General features: G+C 41.3%; 1 protein-coding gene across 1 annotated transcript in view; it reads right to left on the bottom strand.

Annotated features, from left to right (window-relative positions):
- Positions 1–4,131: 4,131 nt before the first annotated feature.
- FRAS1 (Fraser extracellular matrix complex subunit 1) overlaps positions 4,132–23,001 on the bottom strand; it is a 421,740-nt gene continuing 402,870 nt past the window's right edge. The window contains exons 67-74 of the mRNA XM_033106538.1: positions 22,843–22,993; positions 21,111–21,218; positions 19,924–20,083; positions 16,126–16,242; positions 13,062–13,228; positions 9,939–10,144; positions 8,558–8,704; positions 4,132–7,271 (exon numbers count right to left, since the gene is read on the bottom strand). Coding sequence (XP_032962429.1) covers positions 6,678–7,271; positions 8,558–8,704; positions 9,939–10,144; positions 13,062–13,228; positions 16,126–16,242; positions 19,924–20,083; positions 21,111–21,218; positions 22,843–22,993 — 1,650 coding nt within the window. The 3' untranslated portion in view covers positions 4,132–6,677. The remainder of the gene's footprint in view (positions 7,272–8,557; positions 8,705–9,938; positions 10,145–13,061; positions 13,229–16,125; positions 16,243–19,923; positions 20,084–21,110; positions 21,219–22,842; positions 22,994–23,001) is intronic.

The following is a 23,001-nucleotide window of genomic DNA, read 5'->3' as shown; positions in this document are numbered from 1 at the left end:
GTTTCTGATTTATATTAGAAAACTATAACCAAAAGGCATGGAATTTAAGGACTGTGTAAAAGTTCTGGCAGAAGAGAAACGGCATACACAAAGGTTTAAAAAATGAGTTTTAAAAAGGGACTACAAGGAGTGACAATTAAGTTTGCGAACTTGTTACAATGATGTTGCTAACCTTTTTTGAAATCAGAAGGATTATTCATTATGAATTTGTACCCACTGGACAAACAGTTAATGAAGTTTACTATTTGGAAGTGCTGAAAAGGCTGCGTGAAAAACTTAGACGGCCTGAACTTTTTGCCAACAATCCATTCATCACAATGCACCAGCTCACAGGACACTGTCTGTGCAGGAGTTTTTAGCCAGCAAACAAATAACTGTGTTGGAACACCCTCCCTACTCACCTGAGCTGGCCCCCAGTGACTTCTTTCTTTACCTGAAGATAAAGGAAATATAGAAAGGAAGACATTTTGATGACATTCAAGACATCAAGGGTAATACGACGACAGTTCTGATGGCCATTCCAGAAAAAGAGTTTCAAAATTGCTTTGAAGGGTGGACTAGGTGCTGGCATCAGTGCATAGCTTCCCAAGGGGAGTACTTCGAAGGTGACCATAATGATATTCAGCAATGAGGTATGTAGCACTTTTTCTAAGATGAGTTCGCGAACATAATTGTCAGACCTCGTTGTCACAGACGGTGGGCAGGATTAATTAAATTAAAGGAATCCACAGGGGCGATGAAGCCCCAAGGACTAGGAACAGGATGAAATCATTATGATCTTTAGGCCTGCATGGACAAGAGAGGGATGGTGTTATCAGAGCCTTCGAGAACTGGACTGTGGAAGCGGGGCCATTTAACAGTACCTGTGGCCCAGGAGGGATGCAGGGACCACCAGAACCACAGCAAAGCACGGGGAGGACAGCGTAGTGCAATAGACACATTCCAACTTCTCTCCCAAGCAGAAGCCAAGGGGCAAGGACGCTTTGGAGAAGCAGTTGGGAAAATCAGTTTCCTGGAGCATAAACAGGGCAGAGAATCTGTGTGGAGACGGAGGAAGCAGCACCGGGACTTTTGTGAGTCACCGTTATAGAGCGTTGGCTTGTTTTGGACACATTCCTTAGTGGGATGCTTAGGGGAGACATCTTGAAATTGTTTTTTAACAATTTGTGGAAATTCTCCCAGAGACTGGGATTCTAGTAAACTTTTATAACTTACTGGTCTTGGAACTTAAGCGGCCTTAAACCCAAATCAACTCAGGGATAACACTCAGCTAGTTGTTTTAGAGAGAGTTGCAGCATGGGTCTATTTTGTTATGTTAGTCAAGTGACTGAATTTTTCATGACAAGCATTAAATCCAAGTTATAGGGGCTTCGGACTATTTTTAAGCAATACCCATTTGTACTTGTGAAGGTCTTCTGGTAGGGATCTGAAATCCTGAGATTCATAAGGAACTTTCCAAGAAAATTATTCAGGACAATCGCCTAGAACTCTCTCCTAGGCTGGATGTGAGGAGTGAATGAAGTAGTGAATGGAAAGGAATCATTGCTCTTGATTGCCAGACGTGACCACTATATTACTTGATGTTGTCCCTACAATTTTATCAGCCTCTCAGTATGCCAATCTAAAGGGCTCCTCGTTAGAGTCCTCTCGGGCTCACTTGGGGGACAGAATCTCTATCACACATTAGGATATAAACAAAAAAAGGACTACGCAGACCTGACAAGCCCAGTGACCGAAAATAACTACACGGGATGATCTGAACGTTAACTCCTGACCGGGAAGGTCATAGTGGGTTGTCACATCCCAGGCCTGTGGTTTCCTTAGTAAAAGGTTAATCTTTACCTTAAGGGAGCCCTGTCTATTCTTGTGCATCTAGGATAATATACCTTTGAAAGAGCAGAGTTTTTTCCTCTTCTATACTCTTCAAAAACAGGCAACAGAGCATGAAGATGTCCAAACTCCTCGTTGTTTTAGTCTTGCCCACATACCATCTCTACGTGCTATAATTGTTAAATGTTAGCTGTTCTGTGCCCACCAGTATAAAAAAGGTATATATCTCTTCATTTTCCTTCTTATCCAATCCTAGAGTTTTCCCCACTTTTTCTCCCACCTCCCTAATCTACCACCAACAGATTTCATGTAACCTTCCTTACACTTTTGCTCCTTTGATTCTAAATGTATTTAAAAAACTATAAAACTGCCTTTCTCTGGAGCATTTTCTCAATCCATTGAGATATTGCTTTTGGGCACGTCCTCAAAATTTTGGCTTAAATAAATTCTTACTAGGGCTTTCCACAGGTTTGGATGCTTCTTTCATTGACATTTACTGGCATCTTAATATTAGGTTAATACATGTAACACTACTGATATTGGACTATTTTTAACCTATGAACTCAACACCTATATGGGGTTGAACTTACTGAGATATTATCAATGTAGTCTCCCTCTCCTTCTCTCAGTATTGCTTCAAAACCCTAGTTTGTGAGATATTGCAAAATCTAAATGAGAACTCATTTTCTACCACTTAGTCCCAAGTTTCCTAAATGCTATGGCTATGAAATTTCAGGTCTGAGGAAGCATTTTCATAGCCACTCCTAACAATTCATAGATTGCTATCTGATCCAGCTTCTCTATAAGCCTACGAGAAATGCACTCTAGGGCTTAGAGCCTGCTGTGAGGCAAAGGACAATCATAGAAGATTGTGAGGAAGTGAATGAAGCTTCCCTTAAGTCCCTGGCAGTATCTAAGGAAATCCCAGGCTTGGTTGTGGTGTCTTTTCCCAGCTTTTATGAAAACATGCTTTCTCAAGTCTTGTTGAAGTGGCAAATTTACCATGAAAAGGTATCAACAGAGCCTTGTTGGTCACCGTCCTTGAGATACACACACACACACACCAATACCACAGAGGGGAAAGGTACACAAATGTGCAGGCTTGCAGAATGCCGACACTGCCTGGGCTCAGTCCCATTCTGACTCTGCCATTTTTCCCTTACAAACTCTTATTTGGTGTTTTGGTCATCTCCAGGCTGTTATGGACACTTAACAAATCTTTGTGGGTACATAAAAGGACATAGCCATTTTCACAAGTATCCTGAGAAAGTTTGACGATAATAAATAAAGTGTGAATACTCATCTTACAGTATTGTTCATGGAGATTTTTAATTATTCCTTTTTGTCCTGGGGTTTCAACGGATTACAAAAAAAGAGCTATGATGATATCGGGACATGTAATTTATTCTTCATCTTGCTCTTAGCATATGTTTCTGAGATTCAATCTCGTCAGTGGGGTTTTCTCCAAAAAAACTTTGCCTCAGATTTCGGAATGATTTTGCCATCTCAATGACATTGTCTTCTGTTAACAAGATGAATAATCCAAAAAGAACATAGTGAAAAAACGCAACCACACTGTCATTTATTAATACAAATTTATACAGTGACATATGCTATTGGAGAAATCAGAAATTCGTAACACACAAATCGGTACTGGAAATACAAAAATCACTTGAGAGTCAAGGAATCAGGTTGACAGCACCACAAATGTTTTATTCAGTCTGAACAGGTGTGTAGTATCTGAGAAGAACAAAAATTCCTATAGGACACTGAGGCTGAACGTCATAAGACTGTGCAAACACATGCCAATTTTATTTCCCATCCACCAATTAGAATCTGCAGGAGTCCTCCAGGAGGCCTGGGGGACAATAAAAGGGCAGCAAGGCAGACAAAAAGGTGTAGACTCTTCTTTCTTTTAACATTCACAGCGAGTGATAACAAATAGCAACCCGAGGGGTTTTGTTCCTTCTTACCTAAAAGCATGGTATAAAAGGTTAGTAAGACACACACAAGGCATTAGTGAGCAAGTCAGAGAAACTGAAAGCAGTTTTGACTGAAATATAATCCCACATCAGTCACCAAATGATCTGATCCCTAACATGAAGTATAAAACATAAACAAAATGAAAAATTCTGTATCAAAGGAGTCAATCTCAACTTCGCATCTCATAACACTTTCTATGTAATAAGTGTGCATCCACTAGAGAAATACCACATTCAATGGCGTGGTCCCCCGTCCTGGGGGCGGACGGGACGGCAGAGAGGAAGGGAGGCAGGAATATTCCAAGGGCTTCCCTTTCCTGTTTCAAGGTCCTCACAGGAAGCTGCCCTGTCATGCCAGACCTACACGGAGGCTGCTAGGAGCACTTGGAGATCTGTCTCTATTCCTTACCACGCTAGCTTCATTCTGCCCCCCGTCTGTGCTCTTCTGTGCCTGTGTCCAATGCTGTAATAATGGAACGGATGTGCAAGAAGAATATTTGAGCAAATGGAAAGCTGCTGCTTTAATGTATAGGCATTCTACGTAGCACTGGACGCAGTTACAAATAACGGGCCAAATCAAAAGTTGCTCCACAAATGACTGGCTTCCTGTCCTTGTAGAATTAGCATTAACCTTCTAGGTTGTTCTGGAGAAGATTCTATGCCTGGCTGGTGAGCTCTCCAGCCACGAGACATTTATGAGGCTGATACAGTTCTGCCCCGAATTGCCCAGCTGGTCTCAAGTACCCCCTGACCAGCCAGGTTTCCGGTTCTGGGCTCCCCCCAATTCATCCTCTCCTGAAAACTTGACACTCGTCTCAGAATGCTAAGTCAGATGTTCCTCTCAATGTCCTGCTCAATCGACCGAGTTACAGTTTCCCCTCCTGCTAATACATTCTGATTTTTCTGTTCAGTCCTCCTCAGGACGACTACCAGAGTCATGCCTGTTTTCCAATGAGAAGAGTATTTTATAACCCAGTAGAAGAGACAGTTTTTATTGTTTTCTTTTACTTGCCCGTGTGATATCACCACCATATGGGCTCAACTCCCCTTCCTAAATTTATTCCGCTATCACTCACCCATGACACCAGTCATTTGTTCACTCAACAAATATTTCTTGAGTGTTTATTATGTGCAAGGCACTGTTGAATAAGCAAAGGCATGGCTCACATAGGTCCTACTCTCAAGGAGTTTGGAATCTGGGAGAGATGCCTGAAACCTTTCACAGTTCATTCTGTGTGGCTTTTAGTACCAAAGTGTTTCCAGTTTGGAATGTTCTCAAAGAGTTTGGGTCATTCTAATACAAATATTACACAACGTGAATGCTCTGTTATTTGCTCAGTGACTATGGTGTGCCATGCCTCGAGAAGAGAATGTGTCTTTTACTCCTGAACAATGGAATTGTGCTTCCAATTTAAAACAACAGACATGCATGCTTATGTTTTTGCCGGTAAGGCAGGGACCAAAAAGAAACACAAAAGCAAGCTGTGTGCACACTACGTGCAAAATCATTAAGCTGCTATTTGAACACTAAATCATTTTAAAGCCATGTGTTTATGGCTTTTGTCATGTGCTAATATGGTAAAATAAGTGCCTGAGCTACCAGAAAAGAACCCCCCTCAAAAGAGAAATCCCTGAAATACGGTACCAGGAATGCTGCCTTTCTCTGCTGTGAGCACTAGTACTTTATCTGCTGTGACTACCAGTACTTTATCTGCTGTGAGTACCAGAACTTTATCTGCTGTGAGTACCAGTACTTTATCTGCTGTGAGTACTAGTAGGCACCTATTAACTGATTTCACTCTGGACTGGGCTTTCTCCGAATTTGATTTGGAGACAAAAGCAAATGAATCATTTACTTTCCTGAAGGCCTAACAAAATAAAAGCCCCACAGCTAGCAAAGTACACAGGCTTGTCTATTATTGGACTGGGCAAAGCCTGGGGTAGCAGGAAGTGTGGTAGGTGTTTGAAGCATCCATGGCAATGTAGAATAAGAAGGCCACAGTGCATTGATCTTGTTTTGTAGCATCCTTCGACAGGGAGGATGTCTTCAACATCCTTGGTACAGTATAAACCAGTCAGGCAGAAGGACCTCTCCCGGGGCCTGGGGTGCAGTGCATCACTAACGTGCTCTGAGGTGCTTGCCAGACCCCTCCTCTCCCCAGGTTTCAGTCTCTCCCTCTGTAAGGGGTGTTCTGCTATGCCTGGTGTCTGATATCTGATGTCTGACAGGAGAAGCCCGAGGTTTCTCCCATGAGTTATGAAGAAGTTCTCTGTTCTAGAGCACTTGGAACCCCCAGGTAAAAAGGATTCTGGAAAAGTAAAGTACAATTAGAGGTCATGGAGTACAGGCTGTCAAGTGGACACAATGAGCAAACACATCTGCTGTGCTGATAAGCAGAATTTTGAATGGAATCTGGTGTCAGCAATTCGAACTCTGCTGTCCAGAGGCCCAGGAAAAAGTCCAAGTAGAAGAAAGCAGGAGGTGGGGGAGGAAACCAAAGGCCCTGAACTACAACCCACCCTGAGATCTGCCACGGTACATTCCTGTCCTCTGAACTCCCTCGGCTAACCTAATCGTCACACTTCTGTGCTAATAGTAAAAGATCGGCCTTACAAAAGGAGCAATCGTAGCTGCTGAGACTATTAAAGGGATCCACAGAAAGAACTATTCCAATAACCTGGGGGTCTCAGTGGTTCTTTGTTTAATGAGGTAGCTCAGTTGTGAGTTGATGCATGTGATGTGTGCCTTCCACCGCTTAAAGCTACAGTTTTCCCTTTTTAATTTGCAAGATTATAAAAATACCAGTATTTTCCCCTGTTTTATAAAAACGGTTTTAGAAAAAAAATACACATGGGTGTCCTCCATTAAACTTCCGTTCCGTCTTGTAAATTGTTGTGTACTCTGACTTCCAGATTCAATTTTTTCACTTTAGCACCTTTGAACGCGTAAGCCCCCTCAGCGTCAGTCAGTATGTTGACATTCCGCACGGTGCAGTACTGTCTGTTCACGTTCTTCTCCACCCTGTCCGAGCTCCTCTTGGACACATCCACCTTGGTATTCAGAGGGTATTCCTCCAAAATGTCCTCTATGGGCAGTTTCTTCCTATGTTTCTGGCACTTCCTGGTGATGAAACAAGCCACCAAAAACACCAGAAGGAGAAGCATGATAGCAGCCAGCGCACTGCCAATCGATGCCCCGGTTTGGGATAGAGAAGCCGCTACAACTGGCTCTTGAATCTCCAGATTCAGGGACTTCATATTGGTGCCATTCTTGACTTGGTCCCCTTCGTTGTCATAGATGAGGGAATCATCCAGGGTCAGTCGACCACTAGGGTCCACCAGGTCCCTTCGGTTGCGCCTCAGAGGGGCCGGGAGCGAGCGCTGGACCCGGGGCCCTGAGACGGTATCGGGGCCAATGATGTAGATCACCTGGAGATACCACTGGTGTCCTGCTTCTACCTGCAGGAGGAGGAAAACAGGAGACAAACTGAACATGTCATTGTTGCCCACAGACCACCTGGGAAGAAAGGAAGTGGAAAGACAGTTGCCACCACAAACCTTCATAGATAAATGGTTTCAAGAAAAGCGTTAGCAATGGTTGGTGTCCACTATTAGAGAATTGAACCAAATATTATGGATTCCACTTTATTTCCAAATTAGGGTGATTTTGGTCCAGCTATACACATTCTTTTCTTTTTCCTTATCTGTTTATAATGTAGTCCTAATAATTTATCTTTCATGGTCTCTTTAGCTAAGTAAATGTTTATGATTTGTTGGTCTTCATTGACAACAATGATACACTAATATTAAGAACCACATTTATTCTCAGTGACTTTTAATTGTATACTATGCTGATTTACTATTTTTTAATGAACTTTAGTTAAAATAGAGTCATTCAACAAATATTCACTAACCACCTACTTTGTGGATAATAAGCAGACACTTATCAAAAATTTTCTAAATCTGAATACTTTCTGGATCATCCCCTGAGTGGTTATAACAACAAGTATTTTATTTCTGTGTCATCTGCCTCCATTAAAACACTCAATGGTTTTGAAGTGACTTCCGAAGAGTAATAATAGTTCTGAAATATAAGGTCATTGGTTACTATTTGGAGACAGAAAAAAGTGGAATTTGATCTTGGAAGTTCTTATTTATCACTGAGACTTAGAGTATTTCTGCTTATCAAACACTAGTAATTTTTGTCATTCTTTTTATCAAAGTTTATTGGGGTGACAAGTGTTAGTAAAGTTACATAGGTTTCAGGTGTACAATTCTGTATTACATCATCTAAATATCACATTGAGTGTTCACCACCCAGAGTCAGTTCTCCTTCCATCACCATATATTTGATCCCTTTTACCCTCATCTACCACTCCCCTCCCCCAATGCTTGCCATTCTAAATTGCTTTATTGTATTTATGGATTTATTAAATGTTTTCCACATGCCTGTGAAAAAGGAAGCAATATAAAAAAAATTTAGGAAAAGTTAGAGTATCATATGTACCCCGCTGCACAAAATGACAAGTGACTATATGTAAATTAAAGAATTGTATTATTATTTGCTGTATTGGGAATAGGTGGTGAAAATTTTGGTTGAATGATAAGCTTAATAACAATAAAAAAGACCTGCCACCAAGAATGCTATAAAAAGAAAATGACAGTCCAGAGGTGATGTCGTCTTCTTTTTTGCAACCTTTAAAGTGCCCTTGGTCCTATGCTTCTCTTCTTCTCACCACACTCACCTTATAGAGTGCATCCACTTTCAGAGTGAATCCATCCACACCTGGCATGCTACTGACCATATGGAAATCAGGCAGCTCAGATGCAAAGTGGGCCTCAAAGGGGACGTCATGGAAGTACTTATCAGTTACCTCTGGTTGACTACGGTCCTAGAATTTCAGAAAAAAGAAATGCAAGATTTAGAAAGCTGGAACCACTGAACTAGTAGACGGTGGTCACTGGGAGGAAAAGGTGCTCTCCGTCCTGCCAGGTTGGGTCAGGAGAGCATGTGGGGCAGAAGTCTGCTTCTTAGGGCAACCGCTGCCTCTGGGCACCACTGCCCTCTCTTCAAGAAGGGACATTTTGTGGCCTCTGTGTCTCAAACCACAAAGAGTGGGATAGCCTAGACAAATAATTCTCAAGCTATTTGGTCTCAGGATCCTTTCCATGTTTAAAAATTAAGGACACCAAAAGTCTTTTGTTTATGTGGTTTTTTATCTATCAATATTTACTATATTAAAATCAACACTGAAAAATAAAAAAAAAACATACTTATTAATGAATTCATTTTAAAATGGCCATGAAAAACCCATTACATATTAACATAAGTAACATACTTTTTTAGAGAAAATACCTATATTCACTCCCACCTCCCCCAAAGAGAGCTGGCATTGTTTTACATTTTTGTAAAGCTCTGGAAAAGAACTAGATTCTCATAGCTTCTTCTGTATTCAATGAGTTGTGATATGTTGTTTTGGATGAGGAAAATCTGACCTCACACAGCTATGTAGTTGGAAAAGGAAGGAATGTTTTAATAGGTTTTTCAGATAATTGTGGATATTCTTTTTTGATACTAAATCAAAACTTGGTAAGTTGAACTTTTAAAAAGATTAGTTACAATATAGATTCTGAAACCATATCTATAAACCTTTCATACACTTTACACTCATGAGGGGATGAGTGTGAAAAAGGCAAGTATCATTACTTTGTTATGAAAGTAGTTTTGACCTTGTGGACTCCCTGAAAGCGTATAGGGGATATCCAGGGGTCTCTGGACCATACTTTGAGAAACACTGGCCTAGACTTTCCTTTTCCTCGGACATTAATAATAGCTTATACTTGTTACCCACCAGAACCATCACATTTGGTAATATGTACTATAATTTAGCTGATCAGAAAGAAACAACAACAACAATATATATATATATATATATATATATATATATATATATATATATATATATATATATATAGAGAGAGAGAGAGAGAGAGAGAGAGAGAGAGAGAGAGAGAGAGAGAGAGAGAGAAAACCATCAGGAGAGGGGTTCTATCTGCTTTAGGCAGAATTCGTAGCAGAGAAAAATCTACTTGAGTGTCCGCTCTTGAACACTAACATTAGCGTACCAGCAATAGGAATCTGTGTTTTAGGTGTTTGTTGGGCTGAATGCATCCGTACTGTGGCCCTTCATTGTAGATTGTCCCCGTGGGATCAAAGAAAGGCACATAGCCATCCTTGCCAGTACAAAGATAGACTTTCTCCAGCTGAAGTTTGTAAGCAGAATTGAGGTTTTGTTCTGGATTCCAAAGTACTCGGCCATAAAGGATTTGACCTGGAAAGATTGAGAGGCATTAATTAGGTCCAACTGTAAGATTAAAGAGAAAGAAATGTCAACGGTAGAAGGGATTTAACACACTCCCTTAGAGTCAAAAGTACGCGTACCTCTCTATGAAGAGCTCTATGAATCCATGTGCCCCTAAAATACTCATTCATTCATCTATTGCTTCTTTTATCCGATAAGTATTAATTAAGCATTTAAGCTGTGTCGAGCACTCTGTTATGTGCAAGGGACACAAAGGTGAATGAGATGTAGTTGAAGAGACAGAACTAAAGCTAAGCAACTGCTAAAAATAGTTAACATTTATCAAACTCATACTGTATGCTGGGTACTGTACTAAGTCTTTCCCATGTAAAAACTCCTGTAGTGCTGACAACTTTACAGGTGAGGAAATCAGGGTGCTTGAGTGGTTAAGTGATGTGCTGATGATCACAAAACTGGTAAGTGGTGAGTATAGGACTCAAAGTCTAGGTGCTTTGGCTCTAAAGCCCACAGTACTAACCACCACAGCACCAGACCATTATGATCCACAACAGAGGAAGGTACATGATGTTAAATGAGCACATAGCTGAGTGCAGAAATCTGCCTGAGAGAGGTACGGAAGGATTTAATGAGGAGATGACACTTGAGCAGTCTCCTGAAACACGAGTAGGCATTTGTCAGATACAGCATCTAAGGTGGGAGGAAGGGGCTGAGAAAGCACTCTAGGTAAAAGAGAGTCCATAAACAAACAAAATACCGAATGCCAGAGGGTATGAGTCCTGCTTTAGCTATTGTTTCCTTAGTGCCTGCTATGGTAACAAGTTCTTCACCTACATTACCTTATTTAATCCTCCCAGGAGCCCAAGAGATAGGTTCAATGACTATCCCCGTTTAAAATAACTTGTCCAAATTGTCCCATCTGTCACATGAGGGACAGGAGTTGAGCACAAATCCGTCTGGCTCCAAATGCTGGTTCAGACAGAGCATTTACTATGTTGGTAGATCAGGGTGACTGGACTGGAGGATGCACAGAAGCTCCAGTGGGGGAGACTCTTGGGAAGATAGACTAATGGTGGTGAAGATTCTGGACTTAAGTATATAAGAAATAGGGAATACTGGAGGGTTTTAAGCAGGGGCATAATATTAATCCACCGGGATTGCAGAAAACAGACAATGGAGGAAAGACAAAGAGACTAGTGTCACAGAGGTCAAGTACAGGCTATTTTAACGCTCTAGGGAGAGATAGGTGTCTAAAATATAGCTGTGAGGCAAAGGCATGGATTCAAGAAATAAGTAGGAGTCGGATTCCATTCATTTTAATGACAGATGGGATGTGGGAGGTGAAGGAGAAGTAGGGAATAACCCTGAGGTGTTTGCCTGGGGCACCTGGAATATAGTGACACAGTCAATGGGGCAGCGGATGTGGGAGAAGCATGTTTGGAGGGAGATAAGTCCAGTTCTTGACATCTCTAGCTGTCTAAAAGACATCCACTTGGAGAGGCTTGGTAGTTCCAGATTGCATGTGGAAATAAGGAAAGGAAGGTCAGGTAAGATCAGGGATCAGGTCAACTTTTATAGAATGGCTGCAGAATAGCAAGAGTATAGGAGATTCAGATTTAAGGGTGGGCCAAGCGCTGGGGATGGCCAGAGATAGCACTGAAATGAGAACAGAAGGAGCTAAGCTTAGAACATGGGGACAACAACACAGATAGGGCAGAGGATGGAGATCCAGGGCAGAAGTGTGAGAAGTTTTCAGAGAGGCAGCATGTTGGGGGAGGCTTGTGAAAAGTAAAGCAAATAGGAAAAACTGTCAAAATTCATGGACTTGGTGTCATTGACAAGAGAGAGTTCTGAATCCTAGTGGGACCAACTCAGCCTGCAACAGATGGATGAAGGACTGATTGTGAAGAAAGGCCATAGAGACACTGTGTGTTCACCACTCCTTTGGGAAGTTTCTCAAAAGAAAAGGAGAAAATGGGCTGAAGTTTGAAGGGGAGGAGGGGTTGAGGGATTGTTTTTCTGTTATGGCAGGACTTGAATGAATTTTTTAGGATGAGAGAAAAAACCTCAGATATGAGGAGAAGATTAAAGGCAAGAAAAAGGCAGAAGGGGTAATCATGAGAAGAAAGGCAGGATAGTGATTAACCTATTCATTCAACAAATATTTATTAAGCACCTAGACACTGGTGGTATGGTGTACAAATCTGATATTTGATCACAGTCTCTACTCTTATAGTCTAATGGTAGAGTTAGGCAATAAATAAGTAAAGGAATATATAATATACCTTATATAATGTTCAAAAATGTGATAAGTACTATAAAAAATGAACAGTGTTCTGTGAAAGTGAAAAATCTGAAGGCCTATGTTAGATTGTCTGGGGTGGTCAGGGAAAGCCTTTTTGAGGAGGTTAATATGAAGGAGAAGAAAGAACTAGTCTTTTGAAACGGGAATCATGTTTGGGGCGGGGAGCAGGCCGAGGAATCATTTCAAGTAGAAAAAAGCATGATGGAGAATGTATATACACACATGTTTGACATACCTTGGAGGTTGGCAGGCAATGGGGGTCCTATTGCAATCTCTGAAGAATTCAGAGATAAAGTAACTTACCCAAAATCAGTGCATTAGAATCTGGTTGGAAGCTCTACTTCTTACTACTGAGTCTTACTACGCAGACCAGTGCTTTTCTACAGTGTCACACTGCCAATCAACATAGTGTCAAGTAGGGGATCTTAATTGTGAAACAATATGAAGGAAAAATATGAGTCTGTTCCTTGCCTAAATATTGGCTGCCCTGGAACCAACCTCAAGGGACTCTTCGCTGGAGAGTTGACGGAAAGCTGATGAGCAGAGATATTAGTCCAGGGATTTATCCGTAAACTTCTCAAATCCAGCCAGCGTCTCATTCTGCAGCCAAAGGAAACAACTCACCTTTTGAGAAGGCTCCTTTGTAATCCATTTCTGCCAGTGACATATCAGATGTGTTGGGATCCATTAGAAACACCTTCTCATTATTGCACAGCTGAAATTCAGTATTGAGCGAATACACAACTGGTACGGGGCGGTTGGTCTGCTGGAATGCAATGGGTATCAGGAATCTAAATGTGGGAGAAACAAGAGCTCCTTGAGAGCAGGTCAACTTTGCATGCGTCATTTGAGCTGCCCCCTCCTTCCCACACTTCTCAGGATTGTAAACAGTGCTAATATTTACCGAATAAAGAGCTATGTGTAGGAGAGGAACTTTATTAGTGTGGGTCATTATGAGGTTAATCTGCTTTTTTGAACAAAAATAATCTAATTCCTCTTTAGACCTCTTCAGTACTCTTGGCTTTTCCTGGCCCTTTCATTCTGAAGGCCCCCAAAGTTGCTCTTTGATTGCTAAAGGACTCGTTGCCATAGTGCCTTGCCTTGACCTTTCCTTCCCAGATCCACATGTGCTGAGATTTTGACTCTTTCAACCTGCTGAAAACTCTTTATCCTATGTCCCACTTTTCAAGACATTGCTAGACAATACTCTCTTGCCTCTCCCTTGCCTCCCTGGCCTTCTTTCCCGGTCTTTTGAATCTGCTTCTTTTCTCTCTACCTCTGGTCTTCTCAGACTAACTAATCTTCTTTAGGTCTCCTGATCTGTTCTCTACTCCATACTTTCTGTGGCTTTGGGACTCCCTTATTCAACAACTATTCACTGAAATTTGTTATGTGATAGACATTGTTTTTATAACAGGAATTCATTTGTGAACAAAGCCCCCAGGAAGGTTGTATTCTAACCAGGAGACAGTTAATAAATAAAATAAGTTCAAAAATAATGTAGTACATTGGAAGGTAAGAAGAGGTACTTAGAAGAAAAATTAGGCAGTGAAAGGGAAGGCTAGGAAGAGGTTCAATTGGAAATTTTAAATATGGTCATGGAAGGCCTCAGAGTAAGTCCTATGGCTACCTGGGGAAAAAGCTTTCCAGGCAGAGGAAACAGCAAGAGCAAAGGTTTGGGGTAGCAAGTGTGCCCAATATGTTAGAGGAACAGTCAATCAGCTAGAATGGCTGAAACAAAGTGAGTGAGGAGGATGAGACCAGAGAGGTAACTGGAGGCCACATTAGACTTACCTCAAATGGTAAGAACTTTGGGTTTTACTGAAACTGTTGGGAGGTTTTGAGAAAGCAAGTGGGGTCTATTGTGTTTAGAATGGGCTGGAGAGTGGAAGCAGAGTGACATGTTAGGAGGTGCTGTGGTACTCCAGGTAAGTGATAACAGTGGTTCTGACCAGGATAGTGGCCAAATGGCTGTGCGAATGACGGGATTAATATATTTTACAGGGGATGCCCATAAGCTTGGTTGACAAATTAGATGTATGGCATAAGAGACCCAGAGTAAGAGAGGAGTCAAGAATATTTTTAAGAATTTGGATATAAGCACCTAGAACAGGGGTCGGCAAAGTTCTCCTGTAAATGGCCAAATAGTAAATATTTCAGACTTTGTGATCATATGGCCCCATATCTATTTGCTCATCATTGTATCCTCAAGTCTAGCCAAGCTCCAGACACATATATTGGTTAAAGAATAATGATGAGTGATAATTTCAATGTTTTCCTCTTCCAATAGAGTCCATTTGACCATTCCTTACTTTTAATTAAAGGGTTATTCCCACCAGCATACAAACATCTGGAAATATTTTTTACCCTAAAACACAAACAAATCTCCTTTGACCCCTCATCTCTTTCCAGCTAATGCCCCTCTCCTCTGATGTCCTTTATAACAAAACTCCTTAAGCACTGTTTTTCCTTGTTATCTTCACTTTCTTACCTCTCTTGAACCCACTCCAATCAGGCTTTCTCCCCTGAATCCACTGAACCTGCCCTTGGTCAAGATCATCAATGACTTCCGTATCACCAAATCTGATGGCCAATTCAGGCTCTTAATTTGAAAGTCATTTTCCAAATTGTCTTCTCTTAATAGTAACGTCAATTCTGTTCTCAGCATCTTCTCTCAGAATTGTTCTCTATTCACTTTGCTCAGATCCGAGAAAGGTAGTGTTAGACTATAAATTGTCTGAGATCAGAGGTTACTTTAATCCTCTGTTACAATCTCCATGCCTAGGTCAGAGCAAAGCACATAGTAAGAGCTGACTGAATACTGGCTGAATGAATAAACGCTGGCACAATGCAGACAGTCTCAGCTCTGAGGCGGATATGGGCTGATGTACAACCGATTCTCATTATTCATGGTAGTTATGTTCTATAAAGCTGCAGCAAGCACTGAATAAATGAAGACTGAACCATTGCTCTTAGGGGAAATACAGGGTAGAGTTCCTACAGCCTCTGGTCCCCACGTTTTCATCAACTGATCAATATATAACCTTGTTTTATGCATGTTTCTGCTTAAAGACACCTTATTTAATGTATGTTGTTGATTCATTAACATAGAACTTATGATAACAGCACTAAAACTCATGCCTGAATGAACTTTATCTAACACTCCATAAAGCACATCACAGCCTTCCTGTACTTAGGAACTAGACAGCAATTCAGCAATATGCTTGGGAGCCATTTTAAACAGGGAAATCACCAACGAAAGCAAAAAAATTTAAACAGACCATAAAAGGACACTTGTAACAGCTATATAAGATGTCAGAGGGGTAGTAGCTTGGGGGGTGAGTTATCACTTTATGAGGGGTTTAAATGTCTAACTATTACATTCCTTTCTACACCTGAAACTACTACTACTACTACTACTACTACTACTACTAACAACAAGAATAAAAAACCATAATCAGAAAAAAAAAAAGGACACTTGTTTACAGTATGAGAGCTGAAACAAGATGGCAGAACACTGTCTTGCTCAACCTGAGCAGGGAATGTGTGTGTCAGGTGACTCAATATTTTGCCACTCTTCGTGTCTGGACATGACCATGAAAGCACCACAAAAATTAGATTGGGGGTTACAAATACATGCTACCAAGTAGACAAATTCATAAGTAGTGAGGATCGACTGTTTCCTTACCTCTCTGGGGCATGCGCAGTGCAGGCCAAAGGCTTTTCTCCTGGGTCAACCCATGGCTGTGTGGGCTGCACTGTGCAAGGAATCAGGTAGATGGTGTACTCCCCAGAGTAGTCTTTCCTGGAAACATGCAGAGTGGACTGTGGTTAGAAGGAATGATTTATAGATTATTCACTTACCCGGAAACACATTGATTTCGGTAAACAGTTTTCAGAGGTACTTGTGCCCCGCATCTAAGAACTTTATGAGTCTGCAAACATAATTTTTAGGAATTTCATCCCTGATTTTCTAACTGTCAGAGTATTATCCAGACCTGTTAAGTAGAGCTATTTTCACCTCTTCAAGTTCTTTTCATGAGGAAAGTTGAGAAAGGGACACTGTTTATAAAAACCTAAAAGGCTCAGGCGAGGGCAAACCAGAACCAGCCACTTCCTGCAGATTTCCGTGAAACTTGTTTGACAGTTTCTGTTTACTGTTTCTTGTTGACTGACACCCTGTTTAATGCATTCTCAATTGCAAAAGCTTTCATTTATTAGCATGTGACCATGTCAGCGGCTGGTCTCGCAGGAGAGGTAACAAATGCGGCAGGGTCAAACAACACCCCTTCAGAGAAATCCCAGACCCCCATTTCATTAGCATTCAGTTTTGGGGCTCCTCTGCCAAACTCCACAGCCTCATCCCTTTATGAAGTTGAAGAACAATATCACTTCTCAAAGGAGGCTACTCGCTGGGAACGTCCCTGTTTATGGTGGGGCGCAAGACTGTTGGTCATGACACGGGGGTCCTTGTAACCCTCACCTACTTCATTTCCCACACTTGTCATCGAGGAGCAGCCCAGCCCTGGCAGGTTGCCTGGAAGGCAGCCAGACATCCAGAAACTTCAGGAAGATTCTTCAAGGGCTTTGGGAGGCTGCCATCCATTGAATAAAGAGCACAGGGCTTTGAATCTTAATTATAACTGTTGTGAGAGATCTGTGAACAGTTCTCACACCCACTGTGTTCATTCTCTGACCACTTCTTTTGTATTATTTACAGCTATTTATTACTAACGTGATAGTAAAAATTTGGTAAAAATATAATTAAATAAAACTTCCATGGCACATCCTGGCGTCAGTTTAGTGGAATAGCACAGGATGCAAACTGGGAGAGAGTCTAACCCTGGCTTGGTTTTGCCTCTTTCATGGTTGTATGATTTTAGACAAACCATGCAAATTTTCCGGGCTTAGTTTCTGAACCCCGCTGGGCCCTGAATCTCTGTATGTCTGCAGTTTTCCTGCAAAGTTCGGGTCAGCAGAAAATGAGGCTTGGTACATTATATTTGAATTACCTGAAAACTGACATGTATAATGTGAACAGTAACCCTTAATTAATAGAAATCCTTAATTAGGCAGAACTGTCCATGCCTGACCTTTGCTTTCCAAAAGTCAGGCCAGATCATGTCATTCCTTTGCTCAAACCCTGAGATGGCTCCCACTGCACTAGGTAAGAGCCAAAGTCCACACACTGGCCTGCGGGGTGGCCCGACCCCATCTCCTTACTTCTTTGACCTTGCATATGATCCTTCTCCTTGCTCCCTCCACTCCAACTACCCTGGCCTTCTTGCTTCCCACCTCCCGCCTCCATCACCCAGAAATGCTGCCACCTCAGGAACTCAGCCAGGAACCTCTTCCCCAGATAATCTGCATAACAAATTCCCTTACCTCCTTCTGGCCTTTGCTCAAAGGTACATTTTTTAAAATTAGTTTCAGGTGTACAAAACAATGTAATAGTTAGATATTTATACCCTTCACAAAATGATAACCTCCCTCCCCCAATCTACTGCCCCTCTGACACAGTATATATCTATTACAATTCCATTCTTGATAAGGCCTAGTCTGAATATCCTAATTAAAATGACAATGCCCACCCCCGCCCCCCAATTCTCCTTACCTTGCTCTATATGGTTTCTTTTTCCACAGCACTCATCACTTTTCAACATGTTATACTATTCTTATTGATTATACCTACTCTTGGGTCTCCTTTCTCTAAGCGCTGTGTGCAGGGATCTTATTTGTTCACTGACGTGTTCTGTGTGTTCAGAACCTTCCCTGACACACAGTAAATATTCAGTGAATAGTTATTGAACAAATGAATATAGGACAAATTGCATGGTCTCCCAGGCTTACAGTCCTATTTTTCCTTATTCCTGAATATAATTTAGGTTGATTTCCTCACTACCCTTCCAAATATGCCAAACATAGTCCTAGATACAGGTCTTTAATCCTGTAGTTCTCCCCTTCTTTCTAAAAACTAGACATTTCCCATATGTTGACCCCCCGACCCAGCAGGAAACCTTGCACAACTCCCCAGGCTATGGCAGTCTCTCTCCTCCCTGGACTGCTATGGTCTTGGGGTTCCTTCGGTACCTCTCACAGGGCACAAAGCACAGAGCACGGAACTTGTATTGTTCTTCACTTGCCATTTATCTCTGTATTTTACCTCCGTATCTCAAAAGTAAGCTCCTAAAGGATGTGTACTCAGGATGGTAAAACCTGCAGTCCTCTGGGGATTCAAAAGAAATCTGGCATGCCTTTTACCCTGTGGAGGCTCACTATCTAGTGGAAAATGGGACTTTCTTTCGAGCATGATAACATAATAAGCTGTGTTATTGTAGAAGCTGGAAGCTGGGACAACGTGGGAGCAGGGAGGAGGAGCTTCTAATACTGAGGAGCTTCTAGGAGTCAAGACAGGTGTCATAGAAGGTCAGCATTTGATCTGCAGCCCAGAGGAGTTTGAGTTCTGCAAGAGGAAAGAAGTGGGAAGGGCAGAGGGAGTTGCAAAAGTACGGAGCTATCACGGCCTGGGGTTCAGGGCTTGGGGAGATATCTAATGTGGCTAGAAATTTGGTTTAAAATGAGGCTAGAGGGGAGTGGATGAGCCTTGTATAAAGAGCTGAATTTCATCCTGTAGGGTGTAGGGAGTCAATAGAGGATTGAAGAGGACAGTTTCTCTGCCAATAAATTGGGACAAAGTACATGCATAATCTCATGATCTTCTGGGAGGCACAACCTTAAAGATTATTACGTATCAATTTCAAAGGAGTCACTATATAAAGAAGTATCTGATATAAGACCAAAAATGTATAATTAAAGAAATCTTTTTGAAATGATTCTTAAGACAACCTGCCACTTCTTCACTATAAAGCTAGAGTAAGATTTTCATCCTAAACATAGATCTTAATTTCATGATCTATAATACGGGGATGATAATATTTATGACAGACTCCTGGTTCCCCATTATTCTTTGTATAGTAATAGTTTTAATTTGGTTTTACCTAGCCTTCCATCTTACAATGGGATATTTTACTCTATTTATCCAGTTTCTCTTTTATCTCTATATTGAGGGTTATTTATTTTATAGGACATTGGGCCATAAGGAGTGACATCTAGACCAAATAGACATCTAGATCCTGTATTTTTCCATGGTTGTGGTAATTAGAATGCAATTTCTTTATTATACTCAACTTTCCCAGCTTCCCTTGCAGGTAGAGGAGGCACATAATTAAGTTTTAGCCAATGGGATGTAAGTAGACTGATGTGCACTCTGCTTGGTCTCATCCTGGGAATTAGGTTTGGGGTTTATCCATCCGAAGCTGATCTGAGCTACATTTGTTTCTTTACCTATCTGCCAGAGTGTTGTTTCTGTATCTCCTTCTTTTAAAATAGAAATCCAGCTTTTGACTAAAAGCCCTATTTCCCAAACTCCTGAAAGAAATTTCAAACATTCCAGACCTACCACTGCATGCCGCCACCCTGTATTCACCTGTTGTAAGAGCTTGTGGCTCTCCAGAGTTGATATGGAGAATCGAAGGTCTGAGCACTCCACAGTAGCTGCAGGCCAAATTCAATTCCTCCTAGGTGGTCAGGAGTCAATATGAAAGACTTCACATCAGGGAGGGTGTGGTGCTCCATCACGAACTGTCCTATTTCAAAGGGAAGCATACAGACTTATTTGTGAGTCTGATTGTACTTGTGGTGATGCTCTACAAGCCTTAGAACTGAATTAATATTCTTTAATCAAGCAACGAAAGTTATACCTACCCTCCCGTCCTTAGAATACATTCCACACTGGTTGGGATAGCACAGCCTCTCACCTCAGCCCGTCATCTTACTCAGGATGGTCATTACGATCATCTTACTCAGGATGGTCATTACGATCGTAGAGATTTATAAGCAATATGAATGTGCCTTGTGGAAATGGTGCTAATGAATGTATTCATAACAATAGGGGGCCTTCCGTGTGACAATCAACACTGAATAAACTCAGTTTTGAATTCCAACCAACATGTTTCTAGATGTAAAAAGATCTCAGTAGTTTATAAATAGAAATACCAATTTTGGATTTAAAAAAATCTCATTTAGGACCACTCAAGTCTTCGGTGGAGGGAGACGATTATAAACATGATTAAAAAACTAATGGTTACTCAGCAAGACACATCTATTCTTTAAGACTGCAGTCATATCGTGTCATATAGGAAGATTATTCTAGATTAAGAGACTCAAGAGATAAATAGAACAGCCAAAATGTAACATAGGAACCTTGATTGGATTCTTCCTTTTATATAAACAGATATTAAGTAAATATAAACTAGTATAAGACAAGTAGCAAAGCCATTTGGGGGACAATGGAGGACATAGGAATAAGGACTTGATATTATTGGATCAACTCAAATATCTTGGATGTGGAGATGCTATTGTGATGGGAAGGGAACGCCCTTGTTCTCAGGTGATGGCTACGGAAGCGCTTAGGGTAACTTGACATGAAGCCTGCAACGTGTTTCCAAAAGGTGTGACAGAAAAATGGGTATGCATGTGTGTATATTTATACACACACATAGCAAAATGTTAACAATTGTTGACTTTGTTTCTAATTGTTCTATCTTTCGACTTGTCTCTGTGTTCGAAATATTTCTTAATAAAACAATTGAGGAAAAAACCTAATGACATTACCTCTGAATTTGGCATGGGTCTTGAATTCAATGACAAGACGGCCATCCTCTCGAATATAGATTCTTAATATCTGAAGCCTTGCTGAGAGCACACTGTCTGTCTGGATTCCTGGGCAGGCAACCACACACACAAAACATCCAAGTTAGGGCCTGGAGAAGACCTCCCAGACATAAGCTACAAGTAAGCTATCCCAGTCACACCTCTAGGGAGAAAAACACATTTATTTGAATGTAACTTAAGAAAAAATTTACATCTTCACATGAACATTTGCCAATTAAAACGGTGGGACAGCTGGTTCTACTTCATTCTTTTTTACAGTTCCATTCTCCTTGACACAGTCTCTTTATAAGTGCCTGTTGCACAGCTGCAGGGTCACAGCCCGTTGACTGGGGGGAAAAATGGTTCTTAAAACTTCTTACTATCGACCTTACACCAGGATGTGGCTTTAGCACATCTGCTTCATAGTGCATTTTCTGTTCTTCACCAAGACACATGTCAGGACTTAGTGGAACCCTAAACAAAGTCCTGGTGACTGCATTTAGTATTCAAACCAAACAAGAATTAAAGATTAGTTTAGAGGGCCAGCTATAACGGCATGACATGAGTAAACTGTAGCTTTAGTAGGTCAGTTACAATCATGATACCCAGTGAGTTCAGTATTACCAAAAATTAAAGGATAACCAAAAGAGGGGAAAAGTTAAAAAAATAAATAAATAAAAACCAAAGCTCAGGGAATTATCTGACCTAAAGTATGAAAACTTTCTGAAGTTATATATTTTCCTATGAGAGATGTAAAGCAAATAAATGATTTGAGCTTAAATTATTTAATAGAAGAAAGGATTGTACCTTCCATGACTAGAGATGAGGCCCTGTTTAAAGAAAATTCCTGCAGCGTTTTAGTCTCTGCCTCAGATCCAGTAAATCCCCTCTCGGGAGGGAGAATGAGAGCAATAGAAGTAGGGAAATGAGTTTGGGGTAATTTTTGAAGTATAGAACACTGAAAATGGGGAAAAAAGCAAAACAACAACAACTCAGATTCATTGGAGTGAATGGAGGGGAGAATCATGGAGATTTAAGGTGCATTCATGTGAGTCGTGAGAGAAGACGGTAGAGGGAGTCATGAGAGGTGTGAGCCAGCTGAGGGGCTGTCACCAATCCAGAGACGAGCCTGAGATGAAGGTCATTTAAAAAGTTCAGCGTTGAAATCCATGAAGTAATAGTAGGATTGAAGTCCCTACTTTTAAGAATGCAATAAAAGAGCAAACTCTAGGCCAAATGAATAAAGAGAGCAAAGTGGCTCTTGATATAGTTTCCCATTTCCATGCATCTGATTTGAAGACCCTTTCTTGCTCCTTAGACAACACAAATCACAGCATTTTTAGCTAAGAGACAAGGAACATAATTGCCCTCCAAAAGAACCCACACTCTTCTGAACTCCTAATGAGCAATATAGGACTCATCGTCACTTGCCTTCCTCTACTCTGGGCTCCTAGCTATCTGGGCTGAATTCCTCATCCTTACAGGTCCTCCAGCATCCACATAGAGGGACATCGTTCTTATGCAGGAACCACAGATCTATACACTTTCCAAACTTCAGGCAACTGTCCTTGGACTGTATATAGGTCAACAGGATGAGGAATGCAGCTACTGTTAAAAATCACCACTTATTTTTTTCTTTTACTCTTGCTGGAGCATAAGGTAGGAGGACTAGGTAAGATGTGGATGGGTATACCTGTTCTCCAGAGAACAGTGTCGTAGAAGAAGGAAAACTCCATCTCGGTGTGGTGTTCCAAGGAGGCCCAGCCCCTGGGAGCTGTCACATAGATGTAGGATACATAGAGAGGCACGTGCACTGTCAGGAATGACTGAGCAGAGTCTCTCACCTGCCAAG

This window comes from Rhinolophus ferrumequinum, chromosome 5, assembly GCF_004115265.2.
Source record: "Rhinolophus ferrumequinum isolate MPI-CBG mRhiFer1 chromosome 5, mRhiFer1_v1.p, whole genome shotgun sequence".
Classification (NCBI taxonomy): domain Eukaryota; kingdom Metazoa; phylum Chordata; class Mammalia; order Chiroptera; family Rhinolophidae; genus Rhinolophus; species Rhinolophus ferrumequinum.
This window is presented reverse-complemented; position numbering and strand designations above follow the sequence as displayed.